General features: G+C 45.7%; 1 protein-coding gene across 1 annotated transcript in view; it reads right to left on the bottom strand.

The window, feature by feature from the left end:
* LOC119442201 (sodium-coupled monocarboxylate transporter 1) overlaps positions 1–11,354 on the bottom strand; it is a 51,486-nt gene extending 40,132 nt beyond the window's left edge. The window contains exons 1-3 of the mRNA XM_037706980.2: positions 10,884–11,354; positions 5,763–5,828; positions 2,553–2,604 (exon numbers count right to left, since the gene is read on the bottom strand). Coding sequence (XP_037562908.1) covers positions 2,553–2,604; positions 5,763–5,828; positions 10,884–11,258 — 493 coding nt within the window. The 5' untranslated portion in view covers positions 11,259–11,354. The remainder of the gene's footprint in view (positions 1–2,552; positions 2,605–5,762; positions 5,829–10,883) is intronic.
* Between the last annotated feature and the right edge of the window lie 9,270 nt (positions 11,355–20,624).

Raw genomic sequence — 20,624 nt, 5'->3', positions numbered from 1 at the left:
AGGTCTCAACGAGTCAAAAGCGATAATTAGTCGCAGAGTAGGTATAATTACCGGAACGGGCGTAATTAGCGCCGATATAGTCGAAAATTAACCACATTGCACTATAACCCTGTAAAGGGGGCACCGCCATCGATATTGTGATGGAAGCGAGATGGAGGCGAAGGATATAGTTACAGAATATATACAAAGAAGGGCTAGGGCAAGAGATGTCTGAACCGGCACACGTGCAAGTGTCTTCATCGTTGTCTTCGTCGCTCTGCCAAGCATCGCGTTGGTGTATGTATGGATCGCTCCGTAACAATATCAACAAGTTGAGGTAAAGCCACCGTACGGCACACTTTGGGTAATGGAGCGAGTTAGCTTGGACTGAGCACGGCTCGCCCGAGGTAATGGTAACGGGAAGTGGTACACAAAGGCAGCGAAAACTATACGCAGAGTGGGTAAAATTAACGGAATCGGCCTACCTGGCATCTTGATCTTAAAATGAAAGGGTCGACCAAGTGTCGACGCAAAGAAGCCAGGGCCGACGTAATATCGCGCGGAATACGATTCGAATAATACACACATGAGCCAATAAATGAGCATGAACATGAAACATAAAAACGCGAAATAGAGAGATTTATTAAACTTTTAATTACTGAATCATATGAACCACAATACTCATCAAAAAGGAAATTTACAGAAGAATAAAATTGAGTTGGAGTGCATACGGCAGGCATTACCAAATCCTGACTGGGAGCTTACCACTGTCGTTTAAAAGAAAAGTGTACAATCATTGCATTCTACCGGTGCTAACATATGGGGCAGAAACTTGGAGGTTAACAAGGAATCTTGAGAACAAGTTAAGGACCGCACAAAGAGCAATGAAACGCAAAATTTTAGGCCTAACATTAAGAGACAGGAAGAGAGCGGTGTGGATCAGAGAACAAACGGGATAGCCGATATTCTAGTTGACATTAAGCGGAAGAAATGGAGCTGGGCAGGCCATGTAATGCGTAGGATGAATAACCGGTGGACCATTAGAGTTACAGAATTGATACCAAGAGAAGGGAAGCGCAGTCGAGCACGGCAGAAAATTAGGTGGGGTGATGAAGTTAGGAAATTTGCAGGCGCAAGTTGGAATCGGCTAGCGCAATACAGGGGTGATTGGAGATCGCAGGGAGAGGCCATGGTCCTGCATTGGACATAAATATAGGCTGACGATGATGATTCATCGAGCTTGTCTTTTTGAACGACGACTATTGGTTGACCCTTTCTTTTTTCCTAAAGGCTATTTACCATTTGCCGATCGCCTTCGCTAATTATGAGCGCAGTGTCAAGATTCGCTAGCATTTTCTCTTACGAGCAATTCTATAGCGTACGAGCCTTCTTGCAATTCATCTTTACAAGCCCACTTATTACAAAAACCAGCTTTCTTTTTTAGAGGAACGAGCATAGAGTGGCACTCTTGTTTCTTGCGCAGCACTTCCGGTTCACCTCGTGAGACGACCGGGGACGAAATTCAGAAAAAAATAGAAACAAAATTGTACAGTACAAAATTCTTGGTTTTCATTATAGGTATGATATTAGAGCATAAGTTTAGTTACAAGTTGAGTTACTGAAGTGTGTGGAATAACTAGAATTAATTAACTTCCGGTTCACCTCCTGAGACGACCGGGAACGAAATTCAAAATAAATCAGAAAGAAAACTGAAAAAATATTACAGCACAAAATTCATAGTTTTCATTATAGATATTATATCAGATCATAATTTTAGTTACAAGTCGAGTTACTGAAGCACCTGGAATAATTATAATGAATGATAAATCACTGATTACCGGGGACAAAATTCAACATTTTATAAATGAGGAAAAATAGAAAGAAATAGTACTGTCCAAAATCCATGGGTTTCATTATAAATACGATATCAGAGCATAAGTTTAGTTACAAGTTGAGCTACTGAAGTGTCTGGAAGAATTATAATTAATTAGAAATAACTGATTACCACACGCCAATGCACAGAATACCAACGCCGAGGTACGAGTGCCACTAAGAGACACCTCAGTCACCTAAAAGACACCTAAGGGTTGCCTACCGTTTTTTCTTGCCTCTGTCTAAGATGGTGCTGTTGAAGGTGAATCGTTACCAACTTGACCAATTTGCAATCCTAATAAGCTTTTTGGGAATACGGGCCCAGGTTCACAGGATCATGAATAATTGAAGTGATCAGTAGTGGCCGAACAAGGAAAGTCTCTTACGCTGAAATTGTTCGTAAGAGAAAATTTCAGCCAATCCCGATGCTAGACATATCATTACCGAAGCCGGCCGATGACAAAGAGCACTTACGAACGAAAACCTTTTTGAATTCAACCCTCAGTATTTATACGGCGTTTCTACAATTACCTTCTGTTACCCTGACGAAGACAAGTGCACTTGTCGAAGCGTTGGCTACAGGCTGAGTCATCCCTTCTTCGCACAAAGAAGTATTTTACAGCGAAGGCACAAAGCTAAGAAAGACATTTTGTATTGGGCTCGTTCAAAGCTTCTTAAAACAGTAGAAATTGTTGACCCACCTTTCGACAGCGCCAGTGCTGGGGCGTAGAGGGAGACGCCCAAATAGAGAGCCTGGGTCAGGGAACAAAACAGCAAAATGACTGCACAATGAAAGACTATACACATGGAACCCTATCGGCCACCGCACTCAAGCTCAGCGTCATCCCAAATTCGCCAAAATGTACGCACTCAGACACTCACTCAAACACACGCATGCACGGAGAAACCAATTACAAAGAGGTTTGATGTCATTGTTGCAACTGGGGCATTGTATTGATTGCTGCACAGAAGAGGCCACATATTGCCTTACATTTTGAGTGATTTTCGCAAGCGAAGGAGAAGTACAAAAAGAAGCAGTGGTGCACAGGTTTCTCTCCCGCTAGAGATACGCGCACCTGTTTGCCGTGCAAATAAAATAATTTCCCAAACACATTGCCACAAGCGGGCAGCTAAACAACATTATCGCCAAAATCTTCGCTCTGACCCTCCGAAGAGAGTCTAGTATCAGTCTCACGGTTCATTTTTCCCCTCGAGGCAAACAGCCGAGTTACGCACACCGTGACTCACTGTGTCGAGGATGATGTAATGTGCTGCAAGTATTGCAATAAGCTTTGCTAATGCCTAATTGGGGAACCTAATTAGTCGGAAATAATCTTATGGGGTGAAATAATGTAATCGTAATTAATCTGAATTAGGGTTAAGTAATGTAATATGAATAATTTTCATTACCCTTATTAACCTTGATTGGGCTTATGCAATCTAATCGTAACTAATGCTAATTAGGCCTCATTGATGCTAATTTTCCTAATTAATCCAGATTAGCCTTAACCATCGTTCATCCATCGTAATTAGGCCTAATTAATCTTAAGTACTCTTGCTTAGTGTTCATTAGGTTTAATTGACTTAACCTTAATTAGTCTTGAATATCTTACAGAAGTAATGAATTATTCAATAACCTCCATTAGGCTTCCCTATCCTTCAATATTCTTAAGGGGTCTTATTTGAGCTTAATTAATTTTATTATTCTTTTATGTACCTTAATTACTCCTAATACAGGTTCAGTACTCATTATATGTAGTCATAATCCTAAATCTCAGTAGTCATGCGTAGTCATAGGGCAGTCTCATATATACCCCCATAGGATCCCGTATATACCTATGGAGCGCATCGTGTCACGCGGTAGAGACAGACGAAAGTAGCCCTAGAATGGTGACGCATTAATACGTTGAGCTTGAAGCCTCGTCTGCGGCTATCGTTACGTGCTGTTGCTTGTCTCAGTGTAGCATCATTCACCAACCTGTTTGACATTTCGCGTTTGTCCGCTACGACAAAGGGCTGGCAAGTGGACAGAATGTGTTGTGAGGCGCGTTGGTGAAAATGAAATGAGCACAATTTATAGTGATAGAATCGAGCACGCAGTTCACGACTTAAGCAGGAATTGTAAATTTGTAATCATATATTGGCAAAGAAAGTCTCAAAAGTAGGACGTTCTGGCGGGCTAGTTGGTTCATAGCTTTTAGACGTTCTTAAAAGTGCGCGAAAAAAACGAGGACAAAAAAACGAGGTGGCGAAAAAAAATGAGGTGTCGTGTGTGTTTCTTTCGTGTGTCCTCATTTTTTTCTTGCAGTTTTAAAAAACGTCTAAAGTCTAAAAAACTTGTAAGTGGCGCGGCCTGGCGGTCAGGTCTTGGTGCATCGGATGGAGTATATGAGATTACTGTAAGTCGGCTGTTATTAAGTACAGCATACTTATTGCTTTGAATTGCAGATCGTATATTATTAGGCTTTTGGGCTTTATTCTATGCGTATTACGAAGTAATGAAGTGCACGGTAACGAGCGACGATGCCTTCGTGGTAACGAGTGGAGCGGCAGAGTGGGCAGACATGTTCAATCATCGCGGCGCATAACAGGGTTGTATGCGAGCGAGTTTACGAGTTAGTACCCCTAGTTCTGTGGTCTCTGTGAAATACAAAATGCCATCGACGAATTTGCCGTAATAAGTATGAGCACTGCAATAATAGCACTGCTGGCATATCCTACCACTGAGCTTGGCTTGCCTAAAAGAAGTCCAAGTTTCGCCCGAAAGGCGAAGCATCAATTGCGATAGCAAATTAGTAGAGAGCTACACGGAGTAAGGATAGTCGTTTTAGCGGCTGTATAAACTTGGACACATTCGCTTACTAACTGAATGAACAAGTATGGTGTCAGCGCGCACAAGCAAACATGAATAGATCCCACTCTACGACCGCAGACAACCGCTGTCAAAACACTGGCGTGAGCAAGCGCGGCGACGACCTCACCGCGGCGACGACGACAGCATCGAGGGCAGAAATCCGCTTGGAGTGTCCATATAATTGCTATCGCAATAAAGAAAGCCTGGCGCATGCAGACAGCAAAAACGTGGCCTTTGAGATTGGTTTGTGTGACTTGGAGGGAGTCGTCGCTGGGGCGCAGATTCGGACACTACCTACTATTGTAAAAACAATCCAGTGCTTCATAAAACATAAACCGCAGGAACACCGGCTTTATAAACCAATATTACTTTCTCACAGCTAGAGCGGCACTTGTCTGTTTCCCAGCAATGCCGGCGTATAACCGCCTTCGCGCTCACCTATCACTGTTTCCAGCATGTTTCTTGAGCACGACTACATCCTCAATGCAGATCGGAAAATTCTGATAAACAATTTTGCACGGCGTTTTCCATGTTGCCACTGAATGATTGGACACTAAGACCAGTAAGCTTTCCGTCGCACTAAAAAAAAAACAGGTACCATAAAAATGGCTTTCAGTCTATTTAAATTAACAGTCACACGGACTACAGTAGCAAATATTTATTTGATCCATGTTTGATGGTCCTTCAGAAGTTCACTTGCCTATCTAACCAGTTAGACGCCATTAATGTCATGGTAAATTGAAGTGCATCACACATACAAGACAAGGCAAGTGTAAAGCGTTGGTAATGGCTATACATGTATGCATTTTAGTGTTGCACTATGAGACGTACAAAACATTAAGCCACACCAAACACATCGACACATCGTTTGAACTACTTGGGTGTTAGATGCATGCAGATGAATGTGCATGTGACTCAGCTGGTTCTTGTTATGCGTTTGGAGTGTTCTGATATATATATATATATATATATATATATATATATATATATATATATATATATATAACCATTTCTCATGCGTTATATAAAGTTAACACGAACAAGGTTTCACGCTTACCATTTGTACAGTGAACATCGCCACCGCGATGAACCGTATTGCTCGGTTGAACCTCAGTTCCAGGTACTGCGTAGAATGGAATAACGGTCGTGAACAGTGTCAGAGCAACACCAGGTTAAACAACTCTGGTAGGTCATATGGGTGCACAAGGAAATATTGTTGGGTCAATAGGCGGTCGCAGTTGTGAAGTTTAATTAGCACATATACATAGCCAGCCCCTATCGCATGTCGCTGAACGATTCCGAAGGTTGCTTACAATTGGCTTACAAAAGTCCACCTCCTAGCTCCCACTCCCCGCTAGTTCACTTCGGCAAGTAATGAAACATTTTAAATTGTATCCTAAAACCCTGCTGTAAAACTATTCATGCAGCAGATTTCAACACGTTACCTGAAATAGGGCAGTTGAACGCCACCGCCAATGAGCTAGATGTGTAGAAACAACGAGTATGTTTTAACAAAAAGAGTATGTCATCTAAGCTTTGCATCGTGTACTTGCTGTGACATAATAAAGAATAAAAAGGTGACCGGAATGTTTATTTCAGGACACATATTGTCAATTGTATGGAAGAGCACGAGCCTTGGTATATTTCCAAACACGGTTCTATACCTATACCCGGTGTTCAAAATTAAGCTTTACAGAATTCTTAAAGATCGCCTGTGGCACGTAGCATAAATCTTATCGTTGAGCTGGGTTATTCGATGACGGGGACATTAGTAGCACGAGAAATCAAGACACTTATTCAACTAATTAAGCACAATTCACTCATTACCTTCTTAGTTAATTACTTTACGGCACATTGCAATTTACGAATTGTAGCCGGTGAGCTTGTCAGGTGCATCCACTCGGAATGAGTTTCCAGAATGACACCAGTTTGGAGATATGCGCCATCAAACTCGCCGTAAAAATACACTGCTGTTCCACTTACTTTTTACCAGAATGCTGTTTCATACATACAAAGCACAAAAGTAACTGAAACGCCCATGTATTTTGTGCTACACTTTGGGAAATAGTATCTCGAAAATGGTGCCATCCTGGAAATTCATTTCAAGTGGATGCGTCTTGCAAACTCACCGGTTACAATTCGTAAATGGCGTATGTGTCGTAAAGTAATTAACTAAGAAGTTAATTAGCCATGTTTGTTAAATAGTTGGATATGTGTTTCGATTTCTCGTGCTACTAATGTCCGCCTCTACGAATAACCCAGCTCAACGATAAGAATTATGCTACCTGCCACAAGCGGTTTTTAAAAATTCTGTAAAGCTTAAGTTTTAACACCGTGTATATTTTTGCTAAAAGAACAGCATTGTTTTTTTTTATTAAAATAAGGGGGACATTTCCACAAATCTAAAGTTTCCTGGCATCTGCATTCGCTTTTCTGACCCTTGCTTTTGGGCGTGCCGTTGCATCCTGGCGGGTTCCCAAATTGCACTACATATATTGCAATCAAAACAATGCGATATCTTCTTGCTGCTCTTGTAAGAATACCTGAGGACAGTTCTGTCATAATTTTAAGAAAGAATTAAAGTTTGGGCTATTGTTTTATCGGTGCTTAAATAAAGTCGCTTACCGAAAAATAACAATTAAGGTAATTTTTAAAAGTGTGCGTTCGTGCTAAAGCAACAACATTCTGTACAATTGCTTAACGTATTACAACCCTACAACCCTACCTTCTTTTTTTATTAGGAGATAACAATATTTGTTATAGCAACATTTAGGAACTGCCGTTTGTTCATATTTCTAAAATATATTTCTTTGTACCGCAGAAGTCTGAAACCACACTGGTTAACTATCAATTAGGTCTATTTTTACAGGAAAGCTGACTTCTTATAATTATATTAGTAGTATTTCGTATGTTATATCGTTGCATAATTACAAAAAAAAAAAAACGGGCTTTGCATGAAAACGGCGCCTGCACCACGAAGGCCTTTGGTATTTAGTTCTCCCCAAATATACGCTTACTTGAAAAACAAAGGTCCCTCCCATACTATTGAATAATATGAGTAAAATATTAAAAAAACCTACTAAATGTAATTAATGAGATTTCGGCCATATTTCAATCTCTCGAAGAATCACCCAATGTTGAATTGCACGGTGGAGATATTTCAGTATAACGTATTCTCGTATTGAGGTGACACCTCAATACGAGAACAGTGGGAAATCAGCTTGCAAAGACACATGAGCAAATTGTACTCTGGTTATGTGTTTGATATATTTTTCTGTGGCAAGATAGCGACAATTATAATGGCTGATATCACGAGCTCCGCACGTTCAACCGGTAGTAATCTGCATTTCTGGGCGGAGGTGTAGGTAAACAATCAAACAGCAATACTCGGTTCAGACACTCATAAACTAAACTATATATACAGGGTGTCCCAGCTATCACGCAGCACGATTTAAAAAAAAAAAGAAGATTGACGTTACGCGAAGCAAACCTAGTGCATATTGTTTCCAGTACAGTGGAGTAGCCACCAGTAATTTTTTCGTTGCTCAGATTTAATTAGCTAATTGTAATTAATTATATAACACGAGAAGTACTGTCCTAATTATCATATTGTCAATGAGAAAATTGTAGAGCAACATGAAAAACTCCCGATACAGCTGTCTGTTGCTCGATACGTGCTACATAAATGTGTTTTTCTGGGGGTGAAAGGAGCCCGCGAATACACGCAGAATTGGCGCGACTGGCTTTGCGCGGCAATTCGCGGGAATCTTTCACGCTCTTAAAAACACTTTTATGTAGCACGTACTGAGCAACAGAAAGCTGTATCGGGAGTTTTTCATGTTGCTCTACAATTTTCTCATTGACAATATGACAATTAGGACAGTACTTCTCGTGTTATATAATTAATTACAATTAGCTAATTAAATCTCAGTAACGAAAACATTACTGGCGGCTACTCCACTGCACTGGAAACAATACGCACTAGGTTTTCTTCGCGTGACGCCGTTCCTCTTTTTTTAACTCGTGCTGCGTGATAGCTGGGACATATATATATATATATATATATATATATATATATATATATATATATGGAGCGGCGTAGACAACATACTCTGTACGCCACTACTACTGGCGTCCTGTGCCATAAGATCACAACGTTAGATTAAACGGTTGACATTACTGCTCTTACATCGCTACTAAATTCTTAGCAGAGCATTTTTAATGATGTTTTTGCAGTCATATTCTGCAAATTAACAACCCTTCGCGCTATGAAACACCAAAAACTTTGTGTCATGGGGCAGAAATATAAATCTAAATAATGTTTCACCCTGGTTATTATGGAAAAGAGCCCAAACTTGAATATGTCTTAACACAAATGGCCGTAGCGCACGAACCACAGGTATACGTTACAAAAGTGATAACTACACGCACTGCTAATTAAAAATATCACTGTTTCGAGAGAATAAACGTTTAGCAGATTGGAATGTAACATCACGATTTCCTCTAATGTTAAGCTTGTTTCAGCCTTTTCAGTTTCTTAATATAATGCGTGTGTGTGTGTGTATGTGCGTGCGTGTTTGTGTTCGTGTGTATATGTGTGAATTTCTTTGCGCACTAATGCGGTTTTTGAACTCAAGCGTTTCATCAGGTATTGAATAAGTCAGGTTGTTATTTTACTCTTTAAACCTTCGCTGTTTCATGTTATCTTTCTTAGCTGGACCTTTTGTTATGATAGACCTGACATCCAACGCACGTGATAGACTGTCTTTCATATTATTGTGAGAAATGATCTTGTTTCCAGCACTACGTGGTGACTAAAAAGCTACAATGAGAAATGAGAATAAGCACTACAATGAGAAAATTTGGAGGACGCTTAAGCTTCGCCTTTAAGAGTGGAACGCGAAAGCGTTATCGGGCTCCGTTCGCATCACATTTTAGGGGCGAAGCTCCTTATAGCGGCACCCGTTCGTCCCCGTCGTCGTAGTAGTAGTGTGTAACCGATCTGAGAAAAATGAGAAAAAAAAATTCCGAAGTTGTGTCCGTAGCGCGGAATCGAACCAGGGACCCCTCGCTTCCGAGCGCGCGGCGTTAGCCCACTACGCCACGAAGTGGACATGGACACACGCACCACGATGGTGATAAATACCCAACATTAACGAAAGTCCGCGTTTCTAGCGCGTTTCTAACGCGTTTGTGCTAGCGCGTTACGGCCCGTGTAAGAAGCTGGTGTAAGACGCTGTGGCCTCTCCGCCTTACCTTCAACGCGTTTCGACCGCGCTGCCCAAAGCGGTGGCAAGTCAAGTTCAAGTCGAGGAGCGTTTATGAATACGGGGGGTATACTCTCTCAGCAGTCATGTGATGGCGTCGGCAAACGCGGTGCACGTTCCGGCATGTGTAAATGGCTGCAGTAAGACGCTGTGGCCGCTCCCCCTTACTAGAGAGTACTGCACGTTTCTAACGCGTTTGTGCTAGCGTCCCCTTAAGCGGGAGATCCGATGATTCCCTCCGGAGCTTCGCCCACTCATCATCATTCACCCCGTGGATATGCTGTGATTTTTTTTCTTCATGAGTAGGCTTCACTGCAACACACAACGTGGGAAAGACCAAGTTTACACTGATCCCCTTAAAGTCGGCTTCACTTTTAGACACAAATTCATTGCTGGGAAGAGATTTTTACAGGAGCAATTTAAGCCTTTTTATTTCAAAATATGAAGGCCCTAGGACCTTTTTTTTTATTATTTTATTGTTTGCTGTTGCCACGAGGAGCGCATGTGTCCAAAATTTAAAAACGCTCGGTTTTCAACGTGCCCTTCAATGTTGCCAATAACATTCAAAGATACCTGGCTGCTTATCAGGCTTTTTTGTCGTATATTCAAATTATAATCCGACGCTATCACGCCTGTGGGTTGTGGTTAAGCCGTATTTTTCTGGCGGATTTTACTTTGAGAAATTCAATGTTTGTTCACTAACGCCTTGCGCCACGCGGAGTGCCAGTGTGGTCGGGGTGGTTTGGGATGATGTGGTTCGGCATGATTATTTTCGCCAGACGCCGATGCTTAACGCCGAAGCCGGCGTAGGATTTTCTGCGACACGGGGCCCTTAACGCTTTCGCGTTAAAAGAGGTAATTGGTCTGCCGTTCGCACTATAGCCAAAGCGGGGTCACGTGCAATCACTCACCTCGTAGGCAGTGCACACTTTGAGGTTGTAGAAGACGGGCATGTACAGGTGCGCCGTGACCGGAATCACAAGAAAATACGAAAGGAACACCAGGAAATACATGGTGCCGGCGGTGTATATCTCGGATGCGTTGCCGAGCAGATAGGCTGCTGATATGAAGCTCGCCATAAGGGATGTACCAACGGGAACAGTGGGCAGGTTTCGGCCACCTGTCAACATGTCCTGCAAAGACTGGCTGCCTCCAGAACCACCGGCGAAAGCCTGGTACAGACCAATTCCGCCCGAGCCCAGTAGAGCGCAAACGAACACGGCGTAATCGTAGGATGTGAATCGGGCCACCAGCTCTGCCGTTGAAGTAAGAGTGACGTTGTCCATGGTGTCTTTTTTTTCGGTGGCAGTATGCCGTTCGACTGTAAGTTTCTTTGAGCGAATCGGTGGTCTAGGAGCTGTTATACCTTCAAAATTTGTTCAGGGTCTGCAACGAAGGAACAGACAAAGGACCTACGTGAGCAATCGACAACAATGAACTGACTTTTCTTTACAGGACTAAGAAAGACAACATCTCTGAAAAGACTTCCAAAATTTAAGTGTCGAGCGCCATTCTAATCAGAAAGTACAGAGAAATTTCAGAAACTTATTACTGTTAATGTCTCTCGCCTATATTGCTTTTGGTAAGTGAAATCAGCCTCAACTCGTCTTGGAAGTAACGTAGAGCAGCCGTTTAGTGAAGGGTAAAAATCCCCAGAGATGTCTCCGCGACAGACAAAATTACTGCCAACTAATGCTTGTACATTTCAAGTCATTCCTAAAACGCCCTCTGAAAGGCGATTAGTTTCATAAGTTGTAGGATGTCTTCTTAGCAGTTGTTCATCATAAAAGCTCATTGCGTCCAGAACATTATCATTCGTGATAACATGTATCTATGCTGCCCTCACAATGATTCTGCATTTACACTGATTACTGCGTTTACAGTGATTCTAAAAGACACTGAAGGTCGTCCATCACAGTCTGTGGATGGCTGACCAGAAGGACCCCACGTACCTTCTGCGCTCCAGCTCAGCTCCTCCGTTCGCCGCGCCGATCGCTGTGCCAGCGACAACAATCTCGTTTCGTTTGTCACTCACTGTGTTGATGACAGCGCACAGGCACCAAAGCACATCATATGCAGATTAATGCGCCCCAGCGTACAGCCACGCGCACAAGTGTACGTTACACGGCCGCAGCTTCCGGTGCCGTAACACCGCTGCGCCAATTTCTATGAACCTGACTCGCAACGACGACAGTCGGCAACCTTGACTCACTAGCATCGGTCGATCATGAGCCCATAATGCGGAATGACAAATAAATGCGTGGCGTACGTACACCCTTGCATGCGCGTATGTGGGCTTCACATCAGGCGTAAAGAGTTTTGTGTACCATCACTTCCGTTTTGATCCACGCAGACCGACAACAAAGAGTCACATGACCCCTGCATGCTTGTGGTATGGGCAACCTTGATGCCAGGAGATATGCGAGTCGTAAACGGCCTTCGGCTTTGAGCAATGTGCATTGACGCAACTGTTTTGTTGGGCTGTATGCATGCGATGCGCAAAACCTCGCACAAGTGCACATGACGGGATCCGCTTCTAAACGAATTCTTCAATGCTAATTCCCCGTCTAAAACGATGCCCTCACGCCATTAATACGCCATATGCAACTGCTAAGGTACAAACAACGCGCTCTGGACGCCGTCCTTCTGTAGAAATCCTTTCTGGTACGTCACGACACCCTTACTGCGCAATGCACATCATGCCAGAACTTAGGGCAGAAAGCTGGGCTTGGTTGAATTTTTACATTTGGTGCATTTCCAGCGCTTGGTGGAAAAAGGAAATACTAGGAGAAGAAACGACAATAGGACAGGGAGGACAGGGACCAGCGTCCTTGCTGTCCTGTTGTCTTTTCTTCTTCCAGCATTTTCTGTCTCTCCCGAAGCGCGGAAAATGCGTAATACGAAAATCACGCCTGGCAATGGAGCGAAACAGCACATGTAATAATGTATGACGGTGACACACCCGTCAATCGCGACTCCAATGAATAAGCAAGTCTTCGAAGTCGTGGCCTGGATTCACCGGACTCAATTTCGGTGGCTTGCCTCTAAAGTTGCAAAGAGCCTCCAATGCGACATATCTCCAAATGCCCATAACACGCGTTGTCTGTTGACATCTGTCTTCTCTCAGTCTGCTCATCCTTATTCCTTATTTCCTTATTCGATTTGAACCGCAGTCTTTTTGACATATAAATAACTTATAACGGCTACCGCCGTTACCTTCAGGCTCAGGCCTCAATAGATGCCAAGCATGAGGTCTTCAATGCGTATGTTTTTCGCAAACTTCCTGCCCAAATTTGTGATGCGGTTTACTTCACTGGTCACACATTTGAAACAGTAAAAAAATGTTCCACATTGTTTTCGATTGTTTTCGTCTTTCGTCAGAAGTATCGGACGTCGCCACGCAGCCGTTATTGTTGGGATTGGCCTATCGATGCGTTTAACGTTAAGAAAAAATGAAAATAAAGTAAATAATTGCAAAATACGACTTCGAGAAGCAAGAATAAAAAAAGGCAGGCAAGCTTGAACTCGGTCGCGCAAAGCTCAGGCACAGCGAAGCTTACGGGCTGCTGCTAGGTATTAACTTGGTTTAACTTAACTACGCATGTAGGAAGGTATTCTCGAGCGATCATTTTCGGAGGTACCTTCCCTTTCGCGACATTTCGCGTGACTAGCGCTGGACGCATCGGGGCCTACGAGCGACAGCGCTCCTGGCATGCCACAAACGCAGGCAGGCTAACCAAGTTTGGTACAGTGCCAAGAAGGCTGTCGCTTGCCGACGCCGTACGCGTTGGCGACATGTCGCGTGACTAGCGCTGGACGCGTCGGCGCCTACGAACGACAGTGTTCCTGGCATGCCACAAACGCAGGCAGGCTAACCAAGGTTGGCACGGTGCCAAGAACGCTGCTGCTTGCCGACGCCGAACGCTTTCGAGGCTAGCCGCTCGATATCAATCGGCCAGCTTCACTGTGTGTTGAGCTTTGCGCGGCTTAGTGCAAGCTTTCGCCTTTTAGATGCGAAAGCATCTTATGCTCGGGGCAGGGTCCGTTCTGCGGCGTCCGCACCCATACTGCGCATGCGCCTCACCCTCATTCGCCTCTCATACGCAGGTGTGCGTTCTCCTCCCCTCTCCCCCTCTCCGCCACTGGTTCGGCGCAGCAAATCATTGCATATAACCCTCTCTCTCCCTCTTTCCCTCTCTCTCTAAGGGTACGCCGGTAGGCGGCGCAAGTGTCGCGGCGCAGTATAAAGCGCGGGTTCGCTGTGCTTCCGTCATTCTCTCTCTGTTCAACGATGTGCGAAACGCCATGAACAACGTCAAAGTCGGCGCTAGTTGCAGCCGCAGCGCCACCGCCGCGGAACAGAGGAAGGCTCGGCAAGCCGAACGTAAACGTCAGCGTCGGCAAGCGGACCCCGAACTTCGGGCCAGGGAAGCCGAACGTAAGCGTCAACGTCGGCAGGAAACTTCTACGGAAGCAACACGGGCTCGGCACACCGATGTGGAACGTCAGCGTTATCAAGCCGACCCCGAACTCCGGGCTCTGAAAGTCGAAGCGCAACGGCAGCGTCGACTTTACCTCGCAAGGAGCATGGTAGAGTACACCAAGACCTACAGACACGCGCCCTTCATACTCGCAGAGGACTTCAACGTAGACATATTGACAACCGATTGGCTGGCGCAGCACATGAAGGACGTATACTCTTTGTGATGCATTTCCCAAGATCACAAGCAACCCACCACCATCAGGGGAACGTGCATAGACCTCGTCTTCGCAAATTTCAAACTCGACCTTCTGCAGCAAGACCCATTGACGCTACACTTCACCGACCACAAAGCCATCGTCTTCAAGATACCGCGCGCATCAACGCTAGGAATCACGTACGATCTCTAAATAAAGGCGCAACAACCCCGTACAAACGTCTCCTCTCTTCCAGCTATTAAAGAGTTGTTGGTCACAGTGACCATTTGAAGAAGACTAATGTATTAACTTGAAGTAAAAATATTACGAAAAATAAATATTTGAAATAATATTTAAATTATAATAATAAATTATGTGATATTAGATGAAAGTGTTGTTTAGATAAATAAGATGTGACTTAATCTTTGCAATGCGCGCAAGTTACTTTCTGTATGCTATTTGAAAACATTTGATTCATACCACCACGGTGCATCATGGTGGTCTTCTGGGCTTCCCCAGCGGCCAAGCAGTATGTCATAGATGGCATTCACGACCCCACGCATACTGTCGTCCTGTCCGTTTATGCGTTAGAGACAGCGCCTGACGCTTTCGCCCGCAAAGCTTCAGTACTACAGGACACAGCTAGACGGCGTCGGGCTGGCACCACACAGCCGTGTGCTACTTCTCAAGCACCCCTGCTGCATTGTGGCTGCTCCTGCGTTGGTGACGCTAGCCACTGCGCTAGCGACGGGTTGCAAGGCACAAGACAGCAAATGCGATACCAGAGCAGCAGCACAAGGCCGTTGGTGCCAATTCGCGTCGACGGTATCGGAGAGCTGACGGCGCATGTAGACACGGGCGCTGAGCGTTCAGCGCTCCTTCGGCGGCACATGCCTAGCACTCTCCATCCCTGGACTCAGGCATCCTTGCGATGCCTAGGGGGAAACGCACAGCCAGCAGGCACCATTGACCTCCGGCTACACACAACCGCTGTACAAAACATCTACGCGACGTGCCCGTCTTCGATGACTTGCCTGTTTACATCATTCTTGGCGCGGACTACATTCTTTCCGACGACGTGCAACTGAACATTGAGGGCGGTAAAGTTATGCTGTGCTCCACGACCTCCCGCGCACCACCGACTGAGTCACAGAGAGGTGAGCCTTCCGGCAGGAAGACCCTTTCTAGCGTTCTCCAGCAACATCGCGCCCTGTTTGCCGACAACAACGCACACCTTCCCGGTACTGACTTGCTTGAGCACCGCATTCCCACAGTCACCCACTTATATGCGTACCAACGCGACGGTATGCTGAACGCGAACGGACTGTCACTGCCGAACAAGTAAGTGAGATGCTGGCTGCTGTCGTGTAGACCGTCGTGTAGTCCTTGTGCCGCACCTGTTATCCTTGCTCGCAAGAAAAACGGCACTTTGCGGTTCTGTGTTGATTATAGAGAGCTCAACAAGCATACTATACCAGGACTCCTACCCATTGCCCCGCATCGACGATGCCATTGATACAGTACGGAATGCAAGATTCTTTTCGTCGTTAGACCTGCGGGCTGGGTATTGTTAAATCAATGTCGCTGAAGAAGAAAATTTTAAAACCGCGTTCCGTACACCATCAGGGCTTTACGAGTTCAACCGTATGCCATTCGGCTTATGAACAGCTCCCAGCACGTTCCAGCGTGCTATGAACACCGGGCTGGGCCCGCTTAGGGATCACGGCTATGTTGTGTCATCATCATCATCAGCCTATATTTATGTCCACTGCAGGACGAAGGCCTCTCCCTGTCTCCAATTACCCCTGTCTTGCGCTAGCTGATTCCAACTTGTACCCGCAAATTTCGTAACTTCATCACCCCATCTAGTTTTCTGCCCTCCTCGACTGCGCTTGCGTTCTCTTGGTATCCATGCATTCTGTAACTCTAATGGTCCACCGGTCCTACACATTTCATGGCCTGCCCAGCTCCATTTTTTCCGCCTAAATGTCAACTAGAATATCGGCTATTCCCGTTACTCTAGGATGTGTTGTGTACCTAGATGATATCTTAGTTGTGGGCACAACAGAAGAAGAACATCTTCGGAACCTAGACGAAGTTCTTGAGAGGCTCTACGACGCAGGATTCCGACTAAACCGTGAGAAATGCCGATTTGGACTTACGGCCATTTCGTACCTTGGTTACTCCATCTCTGAGAAAGGCGTACAGCCTCTCCCTGAAAGGATATCAGCCGTTACGAGCTTCCCCACTCCGACGTGCATTAAGCAGCTGCAGTCGTTTTTGGGCATCGTGTCTTACTTGCGAAAGTTTGTTGCCAACTTCGCCTCGACAGCTGCTCCTCTTACTGACCTGCTCAAGAAAGATGCGCAGTTTAAATGAGGCCAATTACAGGAATGTGCGTTCCAATCGCTAAAATATCAGCTGACCGACTGCCCTGTACTCAGCCACTTCAATGAATACTGGACCACAGAGGTGCACACAGACGCTAGCCAGGTTGGACTCGGAGCAGTATACTTGTGCAGCGAGACCCAGATGGTGCTGAGCATGTCGTCGCCTATGCCAGCCGAAAACTTTCAAATGCTGAAAGTCACTACCACTCCAACGAGCTGGAATGCCTAGCAGTTGTGTGGAGCGTTGACGACAAATTTAGACACTATCTGCCTGGTCGCCATTTCACGGTGGTAACAGATAATGCAGCAATTTCATGAATGTTCTCAAAGCAACACCTGAAGCATAAATTCGCACGCTGGATAATACGACTACAGGAGTATGACTACAGCGTCCGACATCGCGCCGGTACTCTAAACCAAGTGGCTGACGCATTGTCGCGAAATCCTAGTGGGGACGACTCGTCTGGAATGAAGGAAGCCTAGATATTATTTTCACAGCAAGACGTCGCCGAGGCCCAACGCCAAGACACTGATGTGGTGGCTAACATAGCTTCACTTGCGGACGCGCAGAACATCTACAAATTTGTCATGTATGACGCAACTCTCTATCATCGTCTATGGAAGAATAACTGGCAAGATGAAGAACACCTTCTAGTCATCCCTGCTTCTTTGCGGCCTGGTATTCTTCACGCCATCCACGACACACCTGAAGGCGCGACACATAGGTCAGCGATCGACGCTGAAAAAAAAGTACAGGAGCACTTCTGGTGGCCCAAAATGGGTAAGAGTGTTCGTGATTACGTCGCTAGCTGCAAAATATGCCAACGACACAAGCGGCTTCCAAGGGCTACTCACACCAATTCCACCTCCAGCTACCATATTTCACACGGTTGGCATAGACCATGTTGGCCCCCTACCAACGACAGCGGCTGGCAATCGTTACATCCTGATTGCTGTTGACCATCTATCCACATTTGTGGAGGTGGCCGCCGTGCCTTCTCTGGCACCCAGTTACGTGACAAGATTTTTGAGAGACCGAGTTGAATTGAGGCATGGTTTCTAAACAAAATAATATCCGATCGGGCACCCACCTTCCGCTGCTCCGAACTCCATGCCTACCTACGCCATGCAAGAGTTGAGCACCACTATGCCTCAGCGTACCATCCGTAAGCAAACGGCCTGACGGAGAGAGCTAATCAGACAATTCAAGCACGTTTGGCTGCCTACTGAAGAAATAGTAAGACGGGAGAAGCAGATTGGGACGGACATCTCCAGGCTGCTGCTTACTCAATGAACACTTCACTACAGAGCTCAGCCAGGACATCGCCGTACGAAATAGTCTATGGTCAGCTACCCCGACTTAACGCGCTCAATTTGGATACCCCTATAACATTTGGATGCCCCATCGCGCGACAGATATCATGCCGCAATATTAGAGAAGAAGCTCGCAAAAGTGCCGCGAGCGCCGAAGACGTTCAAAAGCGTCATTACGACCGTCGCCATCGTCCCGCCCCGCAGTATCAGATAGGAGATGAGGTATGGGTCCAACGAGGTAGTCGGCCACCGGGCAAGAAGCTGTACGCGAAATTTGAGGATCCCTTTGTGATCACAGAACGCCTGGGGAAGAACACTTGGCATGTTCGCACTCTGGATCAACTATATATATATATATATATATATATACAGGGTGTTTCAGCGAACACTTTGAAAAATTGAAATGCATAATCGACTAATTAACAAAACTTCACTAATTAAATTTTTAACTAATGACCTCATGGCCCATATTGCAATTTACATATTGTAGCCGCGGAGTTCGCAAGGCTGATCCACTTGGAACGAATTCTCGGGATGAAACCAGTTTCGAGATATGAATTCCAGAACTTTGCGGAGAAATGCATTGGCGTTCCAGTTAAGTTCTTAACGAAACATCGCATTATGCATTGAAGCACAAAATTAACTGGAACGCCAATGCATTTCTCCGCAATGTTCGGGAATTAATATCTCGAAACTGGTGTCATCCCGAGAATTCGTTTCAAGTGTATCTGCCTTGCGAACTCCGCGGCTACAATATGTAAATTGCAATATGGGCCATGAGGTCATTAGTTAAAAATTTAATTAGTGAAGTTTTGTTAATTAGTCGATTATGCATTTCAATTTTTTGTGCAAGTAATGTAGTAGACCTTCGAGTAGACCAGCTCATTAAATAGAATCAGGCTATCTGCCACAGGCAACCTTAAATAAATTTTGAAAGTGTTCGCTAAAACACCCTATATATATATATATATATATATATATATATGAGGTGGTTGTCTAAATTGGCACGGGAGAAGTATGTGTGCGATCGTGACTTATAATAATGGTCAATAAAGAAACAAAATTGTGGCCTAATGGTTAGAGCATCTCACAGCTGTGCCGGAAACTAGAGGTTCGTGTCAACAATCAGTCACGCATTCCTTTTCATTGAGGAGGTCCGAAACGAGGCGAGACAGGAACCTACCTACCTAGCTGCCACAGTGTGCCTGGAATAAAGCAAGGAATGCTTCGCATTAAAATGTGGCATTGTCGTTGCGACGTCGATTTGGCAGTCCATGCTTTCGACGTTGTTTTCCACCAGCTGCCGCATCCTCTATTAGAGCACTGCACGGGCTCGGGCTTACCCGAAAGCCCGGGCCCGGCCCGGCCCGGCCCGTGGGCCGGGCCGGGCCGGGTAGAGCAGTTTTTTCACGGGCTCGGGCCGGGCTCGGGCACGGCGTGTGCTTTTTGACCCGGGCCCGGGCCGGGCTCGGGCTTTCTGGTGGTGCGCATGTAACGTGCAGCGAGTTATTCTCGGGCCTCTCAACTCTGAAAAACATGTATTTTTCGGTCTCGGGCCGGGTTCGGGCCGGTTTCGAGCCGGGCGCGGGCCGGGCTCGGGCCTAAGGTAAAGGGGTGGCAGGCCGGGCCGGGCAGGTAACGTAGACTATTTCCGGGCCCGGGCCGGGCCCGGGTCTCGCCATAAAAGTTTTGATCGGGCTCGGGCGGGCCGCCCAAAGTAAAAACGGGCCCTGGCCGGGCCCGGGCTGCAAAAATCGGCCCGTGCAGTGCTCTATCCTCTATTATGGTTGTGTGCCACATTTTAGGCCTCCTTTGTGCCGTCGACGCTGTTCTACAAGCATGACGACGAAGAATTGCACGCCAACGCACCGCCATCTTCTCGCGAACAACTTCTGTGCGATGCACAAAATGTCATCCTCGTCCGCTACAGTATCGCTTATTCTGGCCTCCGAAATACAGACGCTACGTACCACTCTCAGAGTCTGTAAGGAGCGCAACAACTTGCACTATTTGCCCTTTGTTAGTGTTTGCGCGCTAGCGCAGCAGTTAGCCCGTCCGACCCGCCATATGCATATCGAGGCAGAGACGAGGGTTCGAAACCCAGTGGTGGCGGCCGTGAGAAATTTTTGCTTCTGCGCACAAGAGCGATTGTGAAGCTGCAGACGACGAGGCTGCTTGGCGACCGGATTGAATAACGTTGATGACGACGAGGTCGTCATCAGCGTAACAGGAGGAACGGACGGACGGACGCACAAGGGAAACCCAGTTTCG

Source organism: Dermacentor silvarum, chromosome 2, assembly GCF_013339745.2.
Source record: "Dermacentor silvarum isolate Dsil-2018 chromosome 2, BIME_Dsil_1.4, whole genome shotgun sequence".
NCBI classification, from domain to species: domain Eukaryota; kingdom Metazoa; phylum Arthropoda; class Arachnida; order Ixodida; family Ixodidae; genus Dermacentor; species Dermacentor silvarum.
Note: the sequence above shows the minus strand (reverse complement) of the source record. Positions and strands in the feature narration are given on the sequence as shown.